Genomic DNA, 18,697 nt, shown 5'->3' on the forward strand with positions numbered 1-18,697 from the left:
AAAAAAAAAAAAAAAAAAAAAAAAAAAAAAAAAAAAAAAAAGCCAGGCTTTAAATTGTCATGAACTGTTCCTTTCCCCTTTCAGTTCCCCAGACACGTGGACATAGAGTGTTATTTAAATATTCCTCCAATTTCCCCTCTTCCTTGGGACTTTTTGTTTATTAGTCTATCTTAACTTTCAGTTTAATGTAGTCATCTGCTTTCAACAATTCCACTTGCAGCTGATAGCATATGCAACGTAGGCTCAGGCAACAAGAAAAAATTAACTCTGCACATACAATTTTCCTTCTTGTTTGTCCCAACAGTACTCCTCCAAGGCTTGAATCTTATTTACCCTCTACTTCTTAGACTATACATGAATAGTTGAGTATAGTAAGCACCTCTTCCTCACGTTTTTCTTCATGCACCATTCACATAGCAAAGGATGTGAATTATTCAGAAGGCACTATTTCCATTTACACCAGGATGAACAAACTGTCAACTAACTCAAAGCCAGACAGCAAGTAAATGGTAGAGTGAAAAGAGCGACCAGGATTTAATGACCCTTCTTCTAGGAAGTTCTATTGTACTCAGTCCAAGGGATGTTCACAACAGTAAAATAAGCCGAACTGATATTTCCTACGTCTAATGAGCAACTGGGAAATGAAAAAAAAAAAAAAAAAAAGGCAAATAGTGCATAAGGTTATGCTTACCAATTTGTACAGAGGCAACTAAAATAAAAATACCAGTTTACCACTTTTCATTGTAACAACATAATTGTATTAAATTATTTTCAAATCATACAACAGAAGAACAGTACTTTTTCTTTTGCTGAGTGGTCTTTGAATTGCCGCATGCAAATAAAACATTTAGGAAATCAGTGGATTTAACTATTCTGAGCCAAATAATGTCCCCTGTGTTTTCAGAGCTATGGTTGCAACTATTTCTAGTGTATGTACACACATAACAGAAATTTTCTAATTTAAAAGAGATACTGAATCATATGCCCTCCTAACAGAACATCTGATTACCCAGGTGGCATGTTCATTACCAATCCATGCTGTTTTGCTGGTACAGTAATAATTTACAACTCAGCAAAAGTCAAGAATTATTTTACCAATTTATCTTCTGCAGAGTTTAAGTAAAATGACCAGCAGAAAAGACAAGTTAATACAAAATAATAACCAAACTACAGAAAAGTAAAAGAGGTCATGTAGTTTTTAGGATCACTTACACAGTTCTCTGGTTTTAAAAATATTTTCCAGGGATGCCTGGGCGGCTCAGTTGGTTAAGCATCTGCCTTCAGCTGGAGTCATTATCCCAGGGTCCTGGGATAGAGTCCCACATCAGGTTTCTTGCTCAGTAGGGACCCTGTTTCTCCCCCTGCCTGCTGCTTCCCCTGCTTGTGAGCTCTCTCTCTGACAAATAAATAAATACAATTTTTTAAAAAATTAAAAAAATAAAAACATACATTATCTTTCTAATTCCCATTACGTAAATGAGCCAACAGGCTCAGCCTATGTCTGACACTGATGCTTCATCAACTTAACTCTTTAGGTCCAACCATACTATAGTTGGGTAGACTTTAGCCTTCTGAAATCTCAATTTCTTTACCTCAAAAACAGGATTAGAACTGAAACCCTATAGCAACAAAATTCAGATTCCAGGTATAGTACCATGCTTGAAACCAGATATTCTAATGTAAATTTTGCATGATCCCAGGGATTTTAATTCTCAAAGGTACTGTAATATTCAAACATCATTAACTCTATCTCAGAATAATTTATATGCCCTCTTATAAACAATGATTCCATATCAAGAAAAACTTGCTTATGCTTGAATATACAATCATGTTCCTGAAAACTTGGGGAAAATTATTTTCTTAAAAAACTAAAAAATCTTTTTTTAATAAACCAAAGGAAGTTTTAGTAGTACAACCATCCCTTAATCTGTTCAGATTATGTTTAGATTTTCTTACGATTTCAATGAAGCACACATCACAAGTTCATCTGAACCACGATAAACTACAATCAACTTTTAAGACTTCAGTTTTCAATCAAAGGGTTTAATTTAATGTTGGCTAGCTATTATCCATGTAATACATTAATAATACATTTTTTTTTCTTTACAGGGCTAATTGACTTAATTTCTTTTTAACCACACAACATGAAACTAGTAAGACTGACATTAACAGTGGCATTATAATTTTCTTCATTGCCCACACCTATAATGTGCTTAAGTTTTAAGTTTTACCAGGTACAAAACTATCAAACTCCACTTTAAAAAAAAAAAAAAATCAATGCTGTGTTTTTAATTAAAAAGGCATTTGTTTAAACATTTAAAAAATGTCTACTCTATAGAATATATGTTGATCATAAAAAAGTTCAACTCTTGGCTCTATAAAATATTCAGAAGCTGTTTCATAAAAAAATTAATGGTTATTTTGTATTTGTAGTTTTAGTTATTTTAATATTAAGTGCAGTATTTTAAACACTAAGTTACTTAAAAATTAGGGATAAACTGGCCTCTCAGTTCCAAATGTTAATTACCATAAGTCACCTAATATTATCAGTATTTCACGTTATGTAAAAAATATTTTAAAATGGCCTTTCTACTTATGCACTGAAACACAGAATAAAATTAACAGCATATTTTGATACAATTGGCTGTTAAATTTCTAAGATCAATTTTTTTCTCATAATCTTCTAGGTAATGTACAAGCAATCTTATGCAGAAATGGAAGAGGCTTTTGCATAACCAAAGAACACACTACGCGAAACATAACCGAAAGAAGAAGACTACTTCAGAATGGAGCAATGATCAGTTCAAATGAACCATATGGGCTCCTAGAAGGGCAAATAAAAACCACACGAGGACTTGGATTTCATGGAAATCTCAAACTGAAAAAATCTATTATACCAGCACCTCAAACTATCTCTGTCCCTATTGATGACTTATGCCAATTCCTTATCTTAGCTACTAATGGACTCTGGGAAGTTTTGGATACAAAGGAAGTCACTGCACTGGCAATGACAATATTTCAAGTATATAAAGAAGCCTATTATTCTAACACAAAAAATCAATCTTTACCATCCAAAGAGCCTTTCCTAATCTATGAACCAAGCAATTCTGTATCAGAAAATAATATCCATATATTGTTTCAGTATAAACCTGAATCTACAGAATGTGTATCAACTATAAATTCAAAGGAAGATTTGTTTGATTCAACATGTTCTAACCCTAAAAATGAACAAACATTTCCACCAGAAATGAGTAATCATGATCTTTACGGTGAGAAAGAAATCAATGGACCAACCAGTGTAGATGATGTGTCCAAAAATTCAAGTGAAAAAGAATCACGCACTCAACGTTTCTATGAAGGTGCAGCCAAGTATATTAGCCATGAACTTGTAAGTGCTGCTTTAGTGGCTGGCTCCAGAGACAACATTACAGTCATGGTAATACTTCTCAAGGGAACTGAGTATCAGTTTCTGACTGACAAAAGATAAAGTTCCGATTATCAAGGGTATAAAAATGTAAAGACAATTCTTCAAAGAACCAGATATTAGGATAATACTTCAATACCACATAAATAATTTTTAAGAATGTATTAAAGAAACTATAAAAGCATATTTTAGGTTACATAATACCATTTATATATATATATATATATATATATTCACTGTTCCATGCCAAAAAAGAGAAAAACAAGTACTTGCTTTTTTATACCACTTTATTCCAACCTGAGCACCTCAATATAAAACTAAACACTGGTGAACTGTTTTCCTTACTAATTCTGAATTACTGTAAATGTACAAGTTCTGCTAGCAGTTCAACACTTAAATAGATTAAATCATCTCTGACACATGGTAGATTTCATATAATGAAAATACCTAAAACAATTAGTGCAATATACTGAACTGATCAAAATAAAATGAACTTTGGAAAACAAGCCTGCAAGATTGTTACTAACATACTGCAATACTTATGTTACAAATTACTGGTACATTGTTTATTATGGTTCTAAGCCATGTAGGAACAACAGAAGCCCCTTCCTTTCAAAGGGAGAGAGAAGGAAAAATTAGCTGTTTTAGTAACTGTACATTTTGTATACTTTTAAGTAATTCTTAAATATTACAGGAAAGTAATAAACATATATGGAGACTACAGTGCAGTACCCTATTTACAGTACAGCTGAAGATCGAATTTAAAATAATCAAGTTTGAATGTACATAATTGTTAGTGCATTGACTATATTGTGTCCAAAGGGAACAAAAGCTCCCTCCCTTCCCCCAAACAATAAAACCTATGTAATGGCCAGCAGTGATTAAACAGAAATCACAGACACCTGGTTTGTTCCATTTCTGTTGAAGAGCTCACATGTTTGAAGGGAACACTATCCATTAAGATGCATTTATCAGTTTTCATATTCTTAAAACAAGATGAGGTTACATTTGACTTTTTTTTAACCCCACTAAAAATATCAAGACTGGCTATACTTTAGATACCACTAATATTCATGTTTTTCCCCCCGAAGATGTGGGACTGTTTTCTTGTGGTTAATTTGTTAAAATGTGGAATGTACATTTTAAATATGCATACTAAGAAATTACCAGTTGCCTGAATACGGTAGCTAAGCATAAATATTTTTAGAACCTCCTTCTAAAAAAAGACTGTTTTTGAAAAGCCCAAATTAATAAGTTCCAAATCTTTTACATAGAAGTGGCTGGTTAACTGTGGGTTTACATCATCCTTTGACTCTATCCCTGGTGACGAGAAATGATTCCCTAACCGTCCAAGGAAACAAGCGTACACACACACCTCTCATTCCCCCCTTCTACTTCTGAAACATTAGTCAGAGGGTCACATGCATGTTATTAAAAATTAAGTTCAAAACACTTAAAATAATTCTGTATTAGAAACTTGACTCTATCATAAGTCTCTTCTTTTTGGAAGTCATACTGGGCTGGTTAAATGCTCCAATTCCACTGTCATTAACATTTAGGAAGCAGAAGAAAATTCCAGCAAGTTCAAACTGGAGGTTTAGTTACTACAACACTGACTCCTGGTTGGCTGTGTGGGTTCAGTAAGGTCTACTCCTCTTCCTCTTGCAGAATTTGCTCCTGGATTCTGTGGTTCATTCTTTGGCAACTTTTTAGCTGAGAGATAAATTATTAAAATACACACAATTAGAATATTCATGTTAGAATTATTTTCATCAGCTTACTTATAATCTTCCCCCCCCCCCCTGCTGGGTTAACCCAAACTATCACAGAGCTATTTGCTCATTCTTCTGAAGTGTTTATTAAGTATCTACTAGATATTACCAAATATTATTCTTTGGTCAGTCCTTAGTGAGGTTAGTGGGTTGAAGGAAGGGTAAGATGAGGAACAGTTAGAGACATACAATTAAAACTTAAGTTGACTAGAGCTATATTTAATTCTTTATATTCAGTTAGTATACCAGAATAGCAGTACTTTATTTCATAATCATTAATACCTCTATTGTTTAAAGAAAATCTAAGTCAATAAAGATGATGGCCAGCCAATGTTTATAAAGAATCTTAGCTTATATCAATGGTCTCTGGACTGCTACATAAAAACTTTTTCACCAGTAGCTCTGCCTACTCTAAGCAGACTTGATTCTAAATGGTCTACCTCAAAAAACTTTCCCAATTCTGGGCTGCATGATCCTGGCTTGCCACATCTGGATAAAGTCCTCAACAAGCAGTTATAGTTTTAGCTCCGCTAAGCTCTATAGAGCTAATGGCTGTTCTCTGGAGCCTGGATCCCACTGATTTAAAAACACAGCTGTTAGATGTAGTCTGCTTGAATCCCAAAGATACTTCATGTGCTGCATTCACTGAATATTAACTATCTCTAGGAGTACCAATTATAAAGGTGACTAAAAATACTGGTCTTATCAACCCTGGGCAGAGACTACTATGGCTGAATTCTAGCTTTACCTTAGCCATGGCTCAGGTTACCCAAAAGTTGAACATGCTCTACTTCAGTATCTAAACGCTCAGTTGCATTTTGGATCTTTTATTTGTTTTAATATTTCACATCAACATTAATCGTCTTAAGAATCAATGGAAATTTTGGAAGAAAAGCCTTCACCTTGGGCTAATTCTCTAGAAACGGTGCTAGGGATGGTAGGGTAAATGGTAATAAAATGGCAAATTTCCAGTGAAATATATTTTCAAACAAAGGCTTGTAGGGACAAAGAGTAAACTAGCATTTATAAACTTTATTATAATTAATACTCTTAGATTTTGAACTGAGATTTCTCCCTTTACCATACTTTTCAATGAGCTTTCTGTAATTAGATCTGAAATTACAAGGTTGAAAGAAATAAAGTAGAATGAGAAACTTTTAAGCTTCTACTGGTAAACTTTTACTGTGAGAAGATAAAATAAAAAATAAGTTAGAGGTCTCAGAAGCAGTCTTCTGTCTCACATCTTATTATTACTTATTATTACTTATTGTATTACTATAGTAAAGGTGATAATATTTGTTTGGTATATGGAAACTGGAGTTTACCAATTTGCCCCTAAATTAGGATTTTAACAAGCTAAAAAATCCCAGATCAAGTTCATGAAGACGTACAACGAAAGCCATGTAAGCAAAATCTTACCACATTGAAAGCAGATGATAAATTTATTGTAGACTTTCTCCCACTAAATAACTACTCCCTATAGGAAGTCATCAAGAATGAAAATAACGAGTGTACTGTGTGATCTAAGTTACTAATCTGGTAAACGAAATAGAAAGGCCACAATTCAATTTAATGCTTGGTATTTCTTTAAAGGAAAGAAACACTGTAATTTCAGGAAAATAACGAAGTTCTAATACATAGGTTACTTTGTAACTGAAAAAATATATTAGCACATCTGAATAAAAAGTACAAATTAAATAAAGTCCAAAAGGAGGTGCCTGACTGGCTCAGTGTAACATGTGACTCTTGAACTTGGGGTCATGAGTTCAAGTCCCACACTGGGCACAGATTACTTAAAAATAAAAAAACAAGCAAGCAAGCCCATCTGGTGGTGTCTTAATACCATTAGAAAAGTTTAAAAGTTCAGCCTGATTTGATGGACCTATTATTTTCTTGATTTCTGTTACTAGCTTTTCAGATGTGATTTCTGGGTGTAATCTTATGTTCTATTTATAAAAAGAGCATAATGTCACACAATCCTTCACAATTATTTCCCTAATAAACTTCGAGCCTGAGCTTTTCAGTAAAATATTTTACTCTCCAACAGTTAAGTTTTTTTCCTATTGAGCCTAAATGGGCTACCATTAATTTATCTCACTTAGTGGAAGATATTCTGACAGTATTTGTAGCAATTCAGCCTCTGAACCAGCTGTTACTTGGTTAATTTGCATGACTTCAATAAAAGGAATATTTCTTTCTTGGGCATAAGTCTGTGGGCACCCCTGTTAATAAAAATGTTTTGGAATGAGAAGAGTGCTTGGTGCATGAATAGTGCATAGACAATAAAATGCAAGAGCCACCAATGTAGACAATTTCCCGATGCAGGACTTGATCAATCCCAGAACCCTGGGATCATGACCTAAGCCAAAGGCAGATACTTAACCAACTGAGCCATCCAGGTGTCCCAATCAAGAGTTTTTAAAAAGAAGACAGTTAAACCAAGTATGCCACAATGTAACTTGCTTACATCTACTGCTTGGAAAAAAACTTACCTATTGCCATGAATATTTCATTTACATTCATCGATGTTTTGGCTGACGTCTCCATGAATAATAAACTGTTGTCATCTGCATAGGACTGTGCTTCCTGTTTACAGAACAACAACAAAAAAAATGATATACATCCTTTGCACATACCTGACTTATTTTTGTTAAAGAATAAGAAGCTTCTTTATTACTACTCCAACTTGATTACCTATAATCAGCAACTATGTAACAAGCAACTGTTACTAATTAAAGGTAAGAGAGGTAAGGGAACTCCTGTATGTACCTTTGCAAATTTCTTTTGCCTTAACTTCTTGCATTATCCCATTCTGATTCTTCTGGTCTCACATTAAATTTGATTTCAAATGGTAAGTTCCAGAGGGTGGAAAATTAAAATTTTCTTCAATCTCCTGGGGGCGCCTGGGTGGCTCAGTAGGTTAAAGCCTCTGCCTTGGCTCAGGTCATGGTCCCAGGGTCCTGGGATCGAGTTCCGCATCGGGCTCTCTGCTTGGCAGGGAACCTGCTTCCCCCCCTCTCTCTGCCTGCCTTTTTGCCTACTTATGATCTCTGCCTGTCAAATAAATAAATAAATAAATCTTAAAAAAATTTTTTCTTCAATCTCTATGGCACATATTATTTATGCTTATCATTTGCAATGAAATCAAAGGGAATCCAAATATCTAATACTGGCCTCAATCACTAAATGGCTGGCTATACTTTAATTTTGAATATGTCACAAATCATTCCTTTAAAAATATTACTACTCCATATTTTTGTCATGCTTTACAATTTACACAAGTATTATTGCCTTGATCCTCAAGTTGTTGTGAAGAGCAACCCATTACCTTTCCCATTTAATGAAAAAGATGAGTTTCCTTTGAACTGTTATGTGAGAAGGCCACTTCTGACTATAACTTAACTGTTCTATCTCCCCCTCTATGATGTAACCATCTTAGAAAGAATAGGTATTATACCTCACATGATCGTAACCAGAATTAAATAAAATCACATGTGCAACATGCTCGGCTTACTACCTACTGGTGCCAAGAAATATTAGTTCCCTTTCTCAGCCCATGTACTCCATCAACAGCCATCATCAAAGACAATTTTCCCATCACTCATATTATATATATAAAATGACCACAACAGGGAGCCTGGGAGGCTCAGTGGGTTAAGCCTCTGCCTTCGGCTCAGGTCATGATATCTGGGTCCTGGGATCGAGCCCTACATCGGGCTCTCTGCTCAGCGTGGAGCCTGCTTCCCCCTCTCTCTCTCTCTCTGCCTGCCTCTCTGCCTATTTGTGATCTCTGTTTCTCTGTCAAATAAATAAATAAAATCTTTTAAAAAAATAAAATAAGATAAAATAAAATGACCACAACAAACTTTTCTGACAGAGAAGCTGAAGGGGAAGAGAAAAGAGAAAGTTTAAAAATGTCTAACTAGAGACATTTGTTTTTAATTGTACTTTATCTTGTAGCAGGGACCATTCTTAATTAGCTATATTAAATAACATATAAAATGGAATTTTTTTTAGCCTTTGTTATTGAAGGATCTTTTTTGTTGGTTTATTGAAGTTTTTTTTTTTTTTTTTTTTTTTTTTATTCATTTTGAGGTAGACAGTGAGAGCATGAGCAGGGGAGAAGGGCACAGGGGGAGAGGGAGAGTGAGAGAAAGAGACAGAGAGAAGAGAGAGGTTCCCTGCAGAGCAGGGAGCCCAACGTGGGCCTCAGTCCCAGGACCCTGAGATCATGACCAGATCCGAAGGCAGACGCTTAGGCAACTGAGCCACCCAGGCACCCTTTTGAAGGCCCTTTTAAGAACCATGTAAGTGAGGGGCGCCTCATGATCCCAGGGTCCTGGGACCGAGCCTCATGTCAGGTTTCCTCCTCAGTGGGAAGCCTGCCTCTCCCTCCCCCACTCTCCCTGTTTATGTTCCCTCTCTCACGGTCTCTGTCAAATAAAAAAAAAAAAAAAAAAAAAAAAACAACAACAACAAAAAAAACACAACAAAAAAAACCACGTAAGTGTAAGCTGTATGTATGTGTGTATGTTGGTATGTTTATGTGTGCTGAAATAAATACTGGCAGGTAAATAAAAAAGGTTAGGAAAGATACCAAGGTATGTGTGGGGGTGGAGGGATTAGGTAAGAGGTGATCACCTTTTGCTTTATATATTTCTGCATTATTTGTCAACAATTACTTCTTTTGTAATTGTTTAGATCAACAAAATTTTTTAATTTAAGAGACGTAGGGAGGGGGAGAGAGGGAGAGAGAGTCTTAAGCAGACTCTACACCCAGAGCAGAGCCTGATGTAGGGCTTGATCTCATGACCGTGAGATCATGACCTGATCCAAAATCACGAGTCAGATGCTTAACCGACCAAACCACCCAGGAACCCTGGTCAACAAAATCTTTGAACCAATTTATATATTACAATGTGTCAGGACATCTAAAAATTCAGATTTATCATGTGAAGCATTACATTACATATAGTAGATCTACATTTGCTTTAAAAATTGTTTTCTATTATTTGCATGGTTTTAAAATTATAAATGTAATTCATATGTGGACACAGAAGAAAAATTTACAATACACATGTGCTTTCAAACATACCTGGAAATCAACAGCTCTTTTATTTGCAAGGTCAGCCTTGTTTCCTGATAAAGCTATTACAATGTTAGGACTGGCTTGCCTCTGAAGTTCTTTAACCCAGTTTTTGGCTCTGGCAAAGGACTCCTGAGAAACAAAGAAACAGCTATTTGGCACATGCTCAAAAAATGGTTAGGGAGCTTTTGTAACACAAGGCTTTGAAGACTCTTCAATGTGACTCTTGGAAAGAAATTCTTAGGACTATTATATTATTTGTGACACTTTAATCTCTCTTTTCTTAAAAATCAGCTCTTCTAACTCCTAAAAGCTTTGGCAGAAATGTCATGACTGGCTATCAAAAAAAAAATGATTTTAAAAAATCTTGAATCAAAATTCTGAATACCAAAAATGTATTTTTAAACTATTCTCATTGTTGGATACATTTCTACTTACCTCGTTTGTGATATCATATACAACTATGGCTGCTTGTGCTCCTCTGTAGTACATTGGTGCTAGGCTATGGTATCGTTCTTGACCAGCTGTATCCCATATTTCAAACTTTACTGTTGTGTCATCAAGACACACAGTCTGGGTTAGAAAAGCAGCTGAAAGAAGAAAATGTCTGGAATAAGTTTATCATTCTTACCCTAATATTTTCATAATATAGAGAACACCTGGAAACATGATATATTGCATAGTACAGTTAATAGTGGCTTTAGATACTTGCAAGATCTGGGCCTCAAAGTTTGATACACATATATGCTTATGTAAGAGTTTCATAGTAAAATCCCAGATTCAAAGATTTTTCTACATTCTGAAAAGTTATTATAATAGTAAATAAGTTTAATAAACATTTCTCAAATTGTTTTACACATTGTAAAAAATTTTAATTAAAAACAATTTAAAAAAATATATATATAGATATTCTTGGAAAACTGCATGGAGGGGGGAAGACACACAGAGGAAGGATTGGCATACCTATATAACTATCATCTACACTGTCAACACAATGCCCCCTGCTCCATTCTCCTAGTAGTTACTGGCATACTCTGGGAATTTAGTCCCATGCCTGTAACACTAAATATTTTTTGTTATAATATTTTCCCCTCAAAACACTTTTTTATAATTGCTATAATCTCAATCTAGACTTAATGTGTTAAATACACTGTTATTATCTCCTAGCTGTTTCAATCCTTGTACAGATTTTTTTGCATTTGTGCTTTTTCATTAGTTCTTTTCTCAGATTTTAACAAACCCAAGATCAAAAGGCACAAGCTCTACCGACTCAGCCAGCCCGACACCCCAAGAAAGTATTACTTTATAGTGATATTTTTGCTTTTAGGGTTAAGAAGTTGTCCAATCTTGCAAATTATGGTATCACTTATTCTCTGAACTGCTTGTTGACAATAGTATGAAGTAAAATGTCCATTACGATCCTCTTAGTTTTAAAAATAAACATCAGGAAAAACAATGTAATGGATATTTACAAAAAATGAAAATCCATCAATTTAATCAATAGACCTGAACTTTAAAATACCAACTGTTAGACTAAGTTTCTAAGTGTTGCTAGCTGCACTAAAAGATACTTGGGAACAAGACCTACAACATGTAGCTATTTTTAACAGCACACTGACACCTTAGTTCTTTTCCTTCATTAACTTTGGTAGTTAACCCTCTGCTGCTCTATCATTCATCATGTTAGTATGCCCCTCCTTTTTACTTTTTTACTTTACTTTTACTTTTTACTTTAGTTCAAGAGTGTGATGTTCAACTCATTCTCCCAAACTGGCATGGAATTAAAGTTATAAATTTTGTTTTTCTGAAACTCTGTCCTATCATGCAAGAGAATTATGATCCATTTCTGTAAACTATAGTTTATCTAGTGATGTCAATATTTCATAAGCGATTCACTAGTTAATATCAAAACTGCTGAATAAGCCAAGTCTAATTAGATATATATATATATTTTTTTAAGATTTTATTTATTTGAGGGGCGCCTGGGTGGCTCAGTGGGTTAAGCCGCTGCCTTCAGCTCAGGTCATGATCTCAGGGTCCTGGGATCGAGTTCCGCATCAGGCTCTCTGCTCCGCAGGGAGCCTGCTTCCCTCTCTCTCTCTCTGCCTGCCTCTCTTCTACTTGTGATCTCTGTCTGTCAAATAAATAAATAAAATCTTAAAAAAAAAAAAAAAGGATTTTATTTATTTGAGAGACAGCCAGTGAAGAGAGAGAATGAAAGGGGAGAAGGCCAGAGGGAGAAGCAGACTCCCTGTGGAGCTGGGAGCACGATGCCGGACTTGATCCCGAGACTCTGGGATTCTGACCTGAGCTAAAGGCAGTTGCTTAACCAACTGAGCCACCCGGACACCCTAATTAGGTATCTTTTACATTAAATAATAACATTTATTTTCCACAGTATTTTTATCACCATGGTTGTTGGCTTTATATTAGCAAATATAACCTCAGTTTTGCAAACATCTTAATTGGAAATGTCTTTATTTTAAGCAGATTCTAATTAATAGCTCTGTGAATTCTCAGAAGTGGCTAGACATAATTAAAATGTATTTGAATTCATTGAACTTTTTAACATACAAAGTTAAGAAATATCCATTTTCTTAAATCCTGTATTTATGGTAAATAATTCCAAAAAGGGACTATGTCACTTTTTCAGTCATGAAAGGTTCTCCTGCAGAGTCAAAAAAAAATTCTTAAACCCTTTAAATTAAACCTCTAAAACAGTACTTCTTCCATAAAATGAAAAGAAGGAAAAAAATGGATCACATCATAAGCCATTTCTCAAGTACAGCTTGATGCACCTTAAAAAAAAAAAAAAAACCTGGATTACAATTTGCATTCAGACTTTGTTTTCTATGACCACAAAATACACTAGTAAAAACATTCATTTACACTTACATAAATCAACTTTAGGTTCAGAAACATAACTACTAGTTATACTGACTCAAAGGAAATATAATCTGATTCTCAAACACAAAAGATATCACAAAAGGTTACCAGTCTTTTTTATAAATGTATATACAAAAATGACAAGTAAAATACAGGCAAAGAAATTTCCACAAATACATTAAAAGAACAACAGCTATGACCAAGTAAGATTCAGAAACACAAAGCTATCACACCAAAAGGCTAAAAGTGAAAAATCATGCATTTAAATAAATTACAAAAAAGCATCTGAGGCAATATCCATTCCTAATATACATGTAGGAATCTTCCTTAAAGTTTACCAAGTATTCATTCTATCTGTAAGCCTGAAATTAGCATTTTGATAATAGTACAGCTCTTAAGCAGTCTAAATCTAGAAACAAGTAAGACTGTCCACTATCAGCATTATTTTTCATTATTTCAAATATCCATAGACAGATTTTTGAAAAGAGATATTACTTGTAAGAGGCAAGACTGACTAGAAAATGCAAAGGCATCAGCTAAAAAAGTGCAGATAATGAGTTCTTTAAATTGACCAGAATTGATTAAAGTCAACATCCTTAAAACACGCTGCAATAACCAGGTTTTCAGTGTTATGCTGGAAGAATGAATCCCAGTCATATTAACAAAGAACAAGAATAATCAATTCACTCAACTCTTAGAAAGCATTCTTTATCACACCCTATTTTATAGCTACCATCTCTGTGCAATGAATATTTTCACAGTTTTTGTAATCACTGATTTATATAATCTTTTTCTTCTAGACTGGGAGTTTCTTGAGAAATTATTGTTAGCTATTCTTCATATGCAACATCTAATAAAAATCCCTGGTCATAAAACTATTCAAAACGTTCACTAAATGAAGTTCACAAAAGATATGTGGCATTATTTGGGGGGTATCTTAGATAACATTTGAATAGACAGTTTCCAAATGGGAAAAAAAAATGACATTTCCAAAGGCCTCTACTCAAGTCATTATGTAACTAACACAATCTCAAACAAAATACCATCAAGATCTTTTTTAACTTGGTAATACCATAGTTTTGTTCATATGGTATGATAAACAGAGCATAAGGTTGGAGGAGGAGAAAAGGACCAGTATTTAGCGGCCAGGGGAATGGGTCTTAGGGTGCATCAAAAACACATTAAAACAATTAAAAGTGCTGTAGGGCCACAAGAACAGAAATATTGTCTGTTGTGGGATAATCCAGTATTATTACTGATGCTATATACTGCAAGACCATCATGATTCCTTAAAGATCTCAAGTTTTCAAATACTTCCCCCATAAAAGTCAGCGCAGTAGAGCTGACATCTTCAAATTCAATGCTTCTAAAATTATACTGCTAGTCATTTATAAGGTTATAAAAATAAATTCTGACACTCAAAATATAAACTACTACATCAGTACTGTTTTAACATTAACCACCACAAACTTACCTGAATCTGCACAACCACTTTAATTTATCCAAAACGTCTATTTTCTGGCTAAGAACCACCACTTTCTTAGACCTCTTCATTTTCTCTTCACTTCATCACCAGCACTAGCAGTTGGTTTTCTTTTCGGGCCCATATTTCACAAAGAAACAGCTTTTATCACTTTGAGAGTTACTGCGTGCACGACGCCAAGTAGAGAAAAACAAAGCTGCGTTGAGATGCGGGTGCTGGCCTGTCTAATAGGCCAGCTACATGATCAGCTACATCATCACTTCCTAATGGAAAGGCTGGCAGCAAGCAAGTAACATTTCAGTCTCAGCAAAACTACAAATTAGCAAATCATAGACCTTGTAGTCAGCTGGTAACAGCTGAAACTGTAAATGTTAAATCTGCAAATACCATAGGCCTGTAATGCGTAAGACCTTCATAAATACTAAGTAAGGAAGAGACACTGCAATATACTGGACCAGAGAAAAAAATATACAAAAGGTGAACAACTAAGAAAAAAAAGTTTAACCTAACAACTAAAATGAGTCTACAAGAAGTAAATAGAAGGGCTTAAAAGAGAAAAATCAAGGAACCAATACCACCCCAACTTCTTTTTGAATTTCGTAAGAATACCTTCTTAGAACTGACTATCCTATGAGACTATCTGTTTCATTACATAAAAAAATAGAGACTGTCTGCAAACATGTATCATTACTCCAAACACAGGAGTGAAGACATTTTAGGAAAATTTCTACAGTGGATACTAAGAGATTAAATTTTAATATATAGAGAGCTCATATAAATCTTAAGAAAAACTACAAAAGCATCAAGGATAAAAGTGTAAAGAAAATTTGCAACAGGAATAGAACATAAAAAGTCAACATCACTAGTAATACAGAAAATCATTCCTAAAGCAAAAAGTTGAAAAGAAAAAGGCTGTTTTTTATGGGGTGCCTGGGTGGCTCAGTGGGTTAAAGCCTCTGCTTTTGGCTCAGGTCATGGTCCCAGGATCCTGGGATGGAGCCCCACATCGGGCTTTCTGCTCAGCAGGGAGCCTGCTTCCCCTCCCACCCCTGCCTACCTCTCTGCCTACTTGTGTCTGTCAAATAAATAAAAATAAAATCTTAAAAAAAAAAAAAAAGGCAATTTTTTACCTCCTATCTTAGCAAAAAGGAAAAAAAAAAAGTGTGGCACAAACATATTGCTGGTGACACTGTGTAGTTTTGAAAACAATTTTGCCAACACGTAGCAAAACTATAAAAATGCTCATACTTGTTAATCTAACATCTCATGGAATCTCCAAAAGATGGTACGGGGAGCAGGAGAGTAGGGAGAACAAATCTTTATGCTTAAAGAATTTTTGTATTTAACAAGTAGAAGCAACCTAAGTGTATAAATAAAAAGATACCGGTGTCTTGGTAGGTATATTAAGTAGCAATTAAATTTAAAAATGGTTATAAAATGACCTGTTTAATGGCCAAGAAGTAAAAAAGAAAAAAAAATTAATTAATTTAAAAAATATGTAATTTCCTGATAGAGATATGGTACATCTATGTAAAATCATGACCAGAAAAGCACAGAAAGGGGCACCTGGGTGGCTCAGTGAGTTAGAGCCTCTGCCTTCAGCTCAGGTCATGATCCCAGGGTCCTGGGATGGAGCCCCTCATTGGACTTTCTGCTCAGCAGGGAGCCTGCTTCCCCCTCTCTCTCTGCCTGCCTCTCTGCCTACTTGTGATCTCTATCAAATAAATAAATGAAATCTTTAAAAAAAAAAAAAGAAAGAAAGAAAAGCACAGAAGAAATTAAAAAAACAGTAGTGTCCTCATAGTAGGATCATGATCGAATGTTCTCCCGTATGTAATACTTCTAGAAGCAGTAGATTTGTGGCCTTTTAAAACTGAAAGGTAAGACTGTAACTGCCAGAGAAGAGCAGGGCCTTGGTTCAGTTTCTCAGAAGCAGATCATAAAATCCAAATTAGAGAGACTGTTTGGAAGTAATTTACAGGAGAAACAAAGGTTTTTAGAGACAAGGAATTTAATAACTGAGTTCACTGGATCTGGACCGAACTTCAAGATGAATAACCAATCAGGGAAAAGGATGGCAGGAATTGACCAAGTAGCATCAAGAACCAGGTACCAAAATTATCAGGGTAAAAACTGGCTTTGGGAAATATCCATAGCAGTTATCTAATACAATGGATTTTCTCAGATGAGCACTGACTTCATATAAAATTATAGAGAGAGAAGAAAATATGGATATTCTAGAGCTGACAGCAGACAAAATTAAAAAACTGCCCATTTTTACTTCCCATTAAAATCATATGTGCATAGCGAAGAATACCCAAGTTGACTACGGCAGCAAAACCATACATTCAGGAAAGAGTTACAGTTCAATTAATATGAGAAAGAGAAGGGTGATAAATACTAATTGCATAGGATTCACTTCTTAAAATTATCAATGCGCATCTGGTAAGAGATTAATATCTAGAATATATTTAAAAAAATCCTACAATTCAGCAACATGAAACATCCACACAACACAATTAAAAATAAGCAAAGAAATTTAACAGACTTTTGTCCAAAGAAGATATACAAATGAGCAAAACGCAAAGATGCTTAACATCACTATCAGGAGAAAAATGAAAATTCCACAATGAGATACCACTTCACACCCATTAGGACAGCTATTAACACAAACAACAGAAATCAAGAGTTGGCAAGGATATGGAGAAACTAGAACCCTTGTGCACAGATGGGAATATAAAATAGTGTACTGCGAGGGAAAATAGTAGAGATTCTTGAAAAATATCAAACAGAATCACCATATGACGCAGCAACTACACTTCTGCTATACACCCAAAAGAATGTTCACAGCAGCATTAGAAGAGCCAGGAGGTGGAAGAAACCCAAGAATCCAAAATTAAGTATCAATGAAAGATAAGCAAATTGTGGTATTACACATGTGACAGATCATTATTTTGCCCTAAAAAGGAAATCCTGACACATGAGAACATGTATGAACCTTGATGACATACTAAGTGAAATAAGCCAATTACAGATAAATACTGTATAATTTCCCTTACAGGAGATTCCTAGAGCAGTGAAATTCATAGATGGAAAGTAGAAATGGTATTTGCTATGGACAGAAGTGGGGAAGAATGGTTAAGTTATTGTTTAATAAACAAGAGTTTCAGTTGGGGGAAGAAGAAAAAGTTCTGAAGACAGGGAGTGTTGATGGGTATACAAAGTTAATGTACTTAACGCCACAGAACTGTACACTTAAAATTATGTTTAAACTGTAAATTTTATATTATGCATACTTTACAACAGAAATCATTTAACAACATCTAAAGGTAACTTAGATGTTGCCAAATGAACTGCAACCTTGGAAAATATTAAAGGATGCCTGACTATCCTAAGGGAATCCACTAACCAGGACATAAAGTAGTCACACCTCACCTGTCAAACATTACACTAGTATTTCTGATACTAAACTAATGCACATTTTTAAAAAATTAGTCTTAAGAGTTTGAGTTTAATTAATATTAAGTTTGTGCCCCAAACCTGAATACCCTAGAATGAACTGATAAAACCAGGATCTGAATCTTAAGACTAAGAGCCTGTGCTTGCCCCACCAAGGGCCCAAACCTTTTAAAATCTTTACTCAATAGACTGGATTTACATGACAATGATGCATCAAATAATAAATTGGAAGCAGAATGATTGCATTACAAAGAGGAAAGGCAAAGAGATGGGAGAAATGGGAGAGGCTGTTAGAAGTTACTAGGAGCACCTGGGTGGCTCAGTGGGTTAAGGCCTCTGCCTTAGGCACAGGTCCTGGGATCGAGCCCCGCATCTGGCTCTCTGCTCAGCAGGGACCCTGCTTCCCTTCCTCTCTCTGCCTGCCTCTCTGCCTACTTTTGATCTGTCTGTCAAATAAATAAATAAATAAATAAATAAATAAATAAATAAAAGTTATTAAATAGTATCAGACAAATGCTCTCCAAAGAACAGAGAAAAAGTTAATAAAATTACCTTAGCTTTACAGGATATGTGTGAATATGAGAGAC

At 34.8% G+C, this 18,697-nt stretch overlaps 2 protein-coding genes across 4 annotated transcripts in view; one reads left to right on the plus strand and one right to left on the minus strand.

Moving 5' to 3' along the window:
* The window catches only part of LOC111155078 (protein phosphatase 2C like domain containing 1), an 18,744-nt gene extending 15,253 nt beyond the window's left edge, over positions 1–3,491 (plus strand). For both annotated transcript variants that reach the window (XM_022515120.1, XM_022515119.1), the window contains one exon: positions 2,688–3,491. In XM_022515120.1, the coding sequence (XP_022370828.1) occupies positions 2,688–3,487 (800 nt within the window). In that variant the 3' untranslated portion in view covers positions 3,488–3,491. The remainder of the gene's footprint in view (positions 1–2,687) is intronic.
* The window catches only part of LOC111155079 (RAB5A, member RAS oncogene family), a 31,511-nt gene continuing 14,916 nt past the window's right edge, over positions 2,103–18,697 (minus strand). For both annotated transcript variants that reach the window (XM_022515121.1, XM_022515122.1), the window contains exons 3-6: positions 10,721–10,872; positions 10,292–10,414; positions 7,689–7,782; positions 2,103–5,137 (exon numbers count right to left, since the gene is read on the minus strand). In XM_022515121.1, the coding sequence (XP_022370829.1) occupies positions 5,022–5,137; positions 7,689–7,782; positions 10,292–10,414; positions 10,721–10,872 (485 nt within the window). In that variant the 3' untranslated portion in view covers positions 2,103–5,021. The remainder of the gene's footprint in view (positions 5,138–7,688; positions 7,783–10,291; positions 10,415–10,720; positions 10,873–18,697) is intronic.

Source organism: Enhydra lutris, unplaced genomic scaffold, assembly GCF_002288905.1.
Source record: "Enhydra lutris kenyoni isolate GAN:26980312 unplaced genomic scaffold, ASM228890v2 scaffoldscaffold39, whole genome shotgun sequence".
Lineage (NCBI taxonomy): Eukaryota > Metazoa > Chordata > Mammalia > Carnivora > Mustelidae > Enhydra > Enhydra lutris.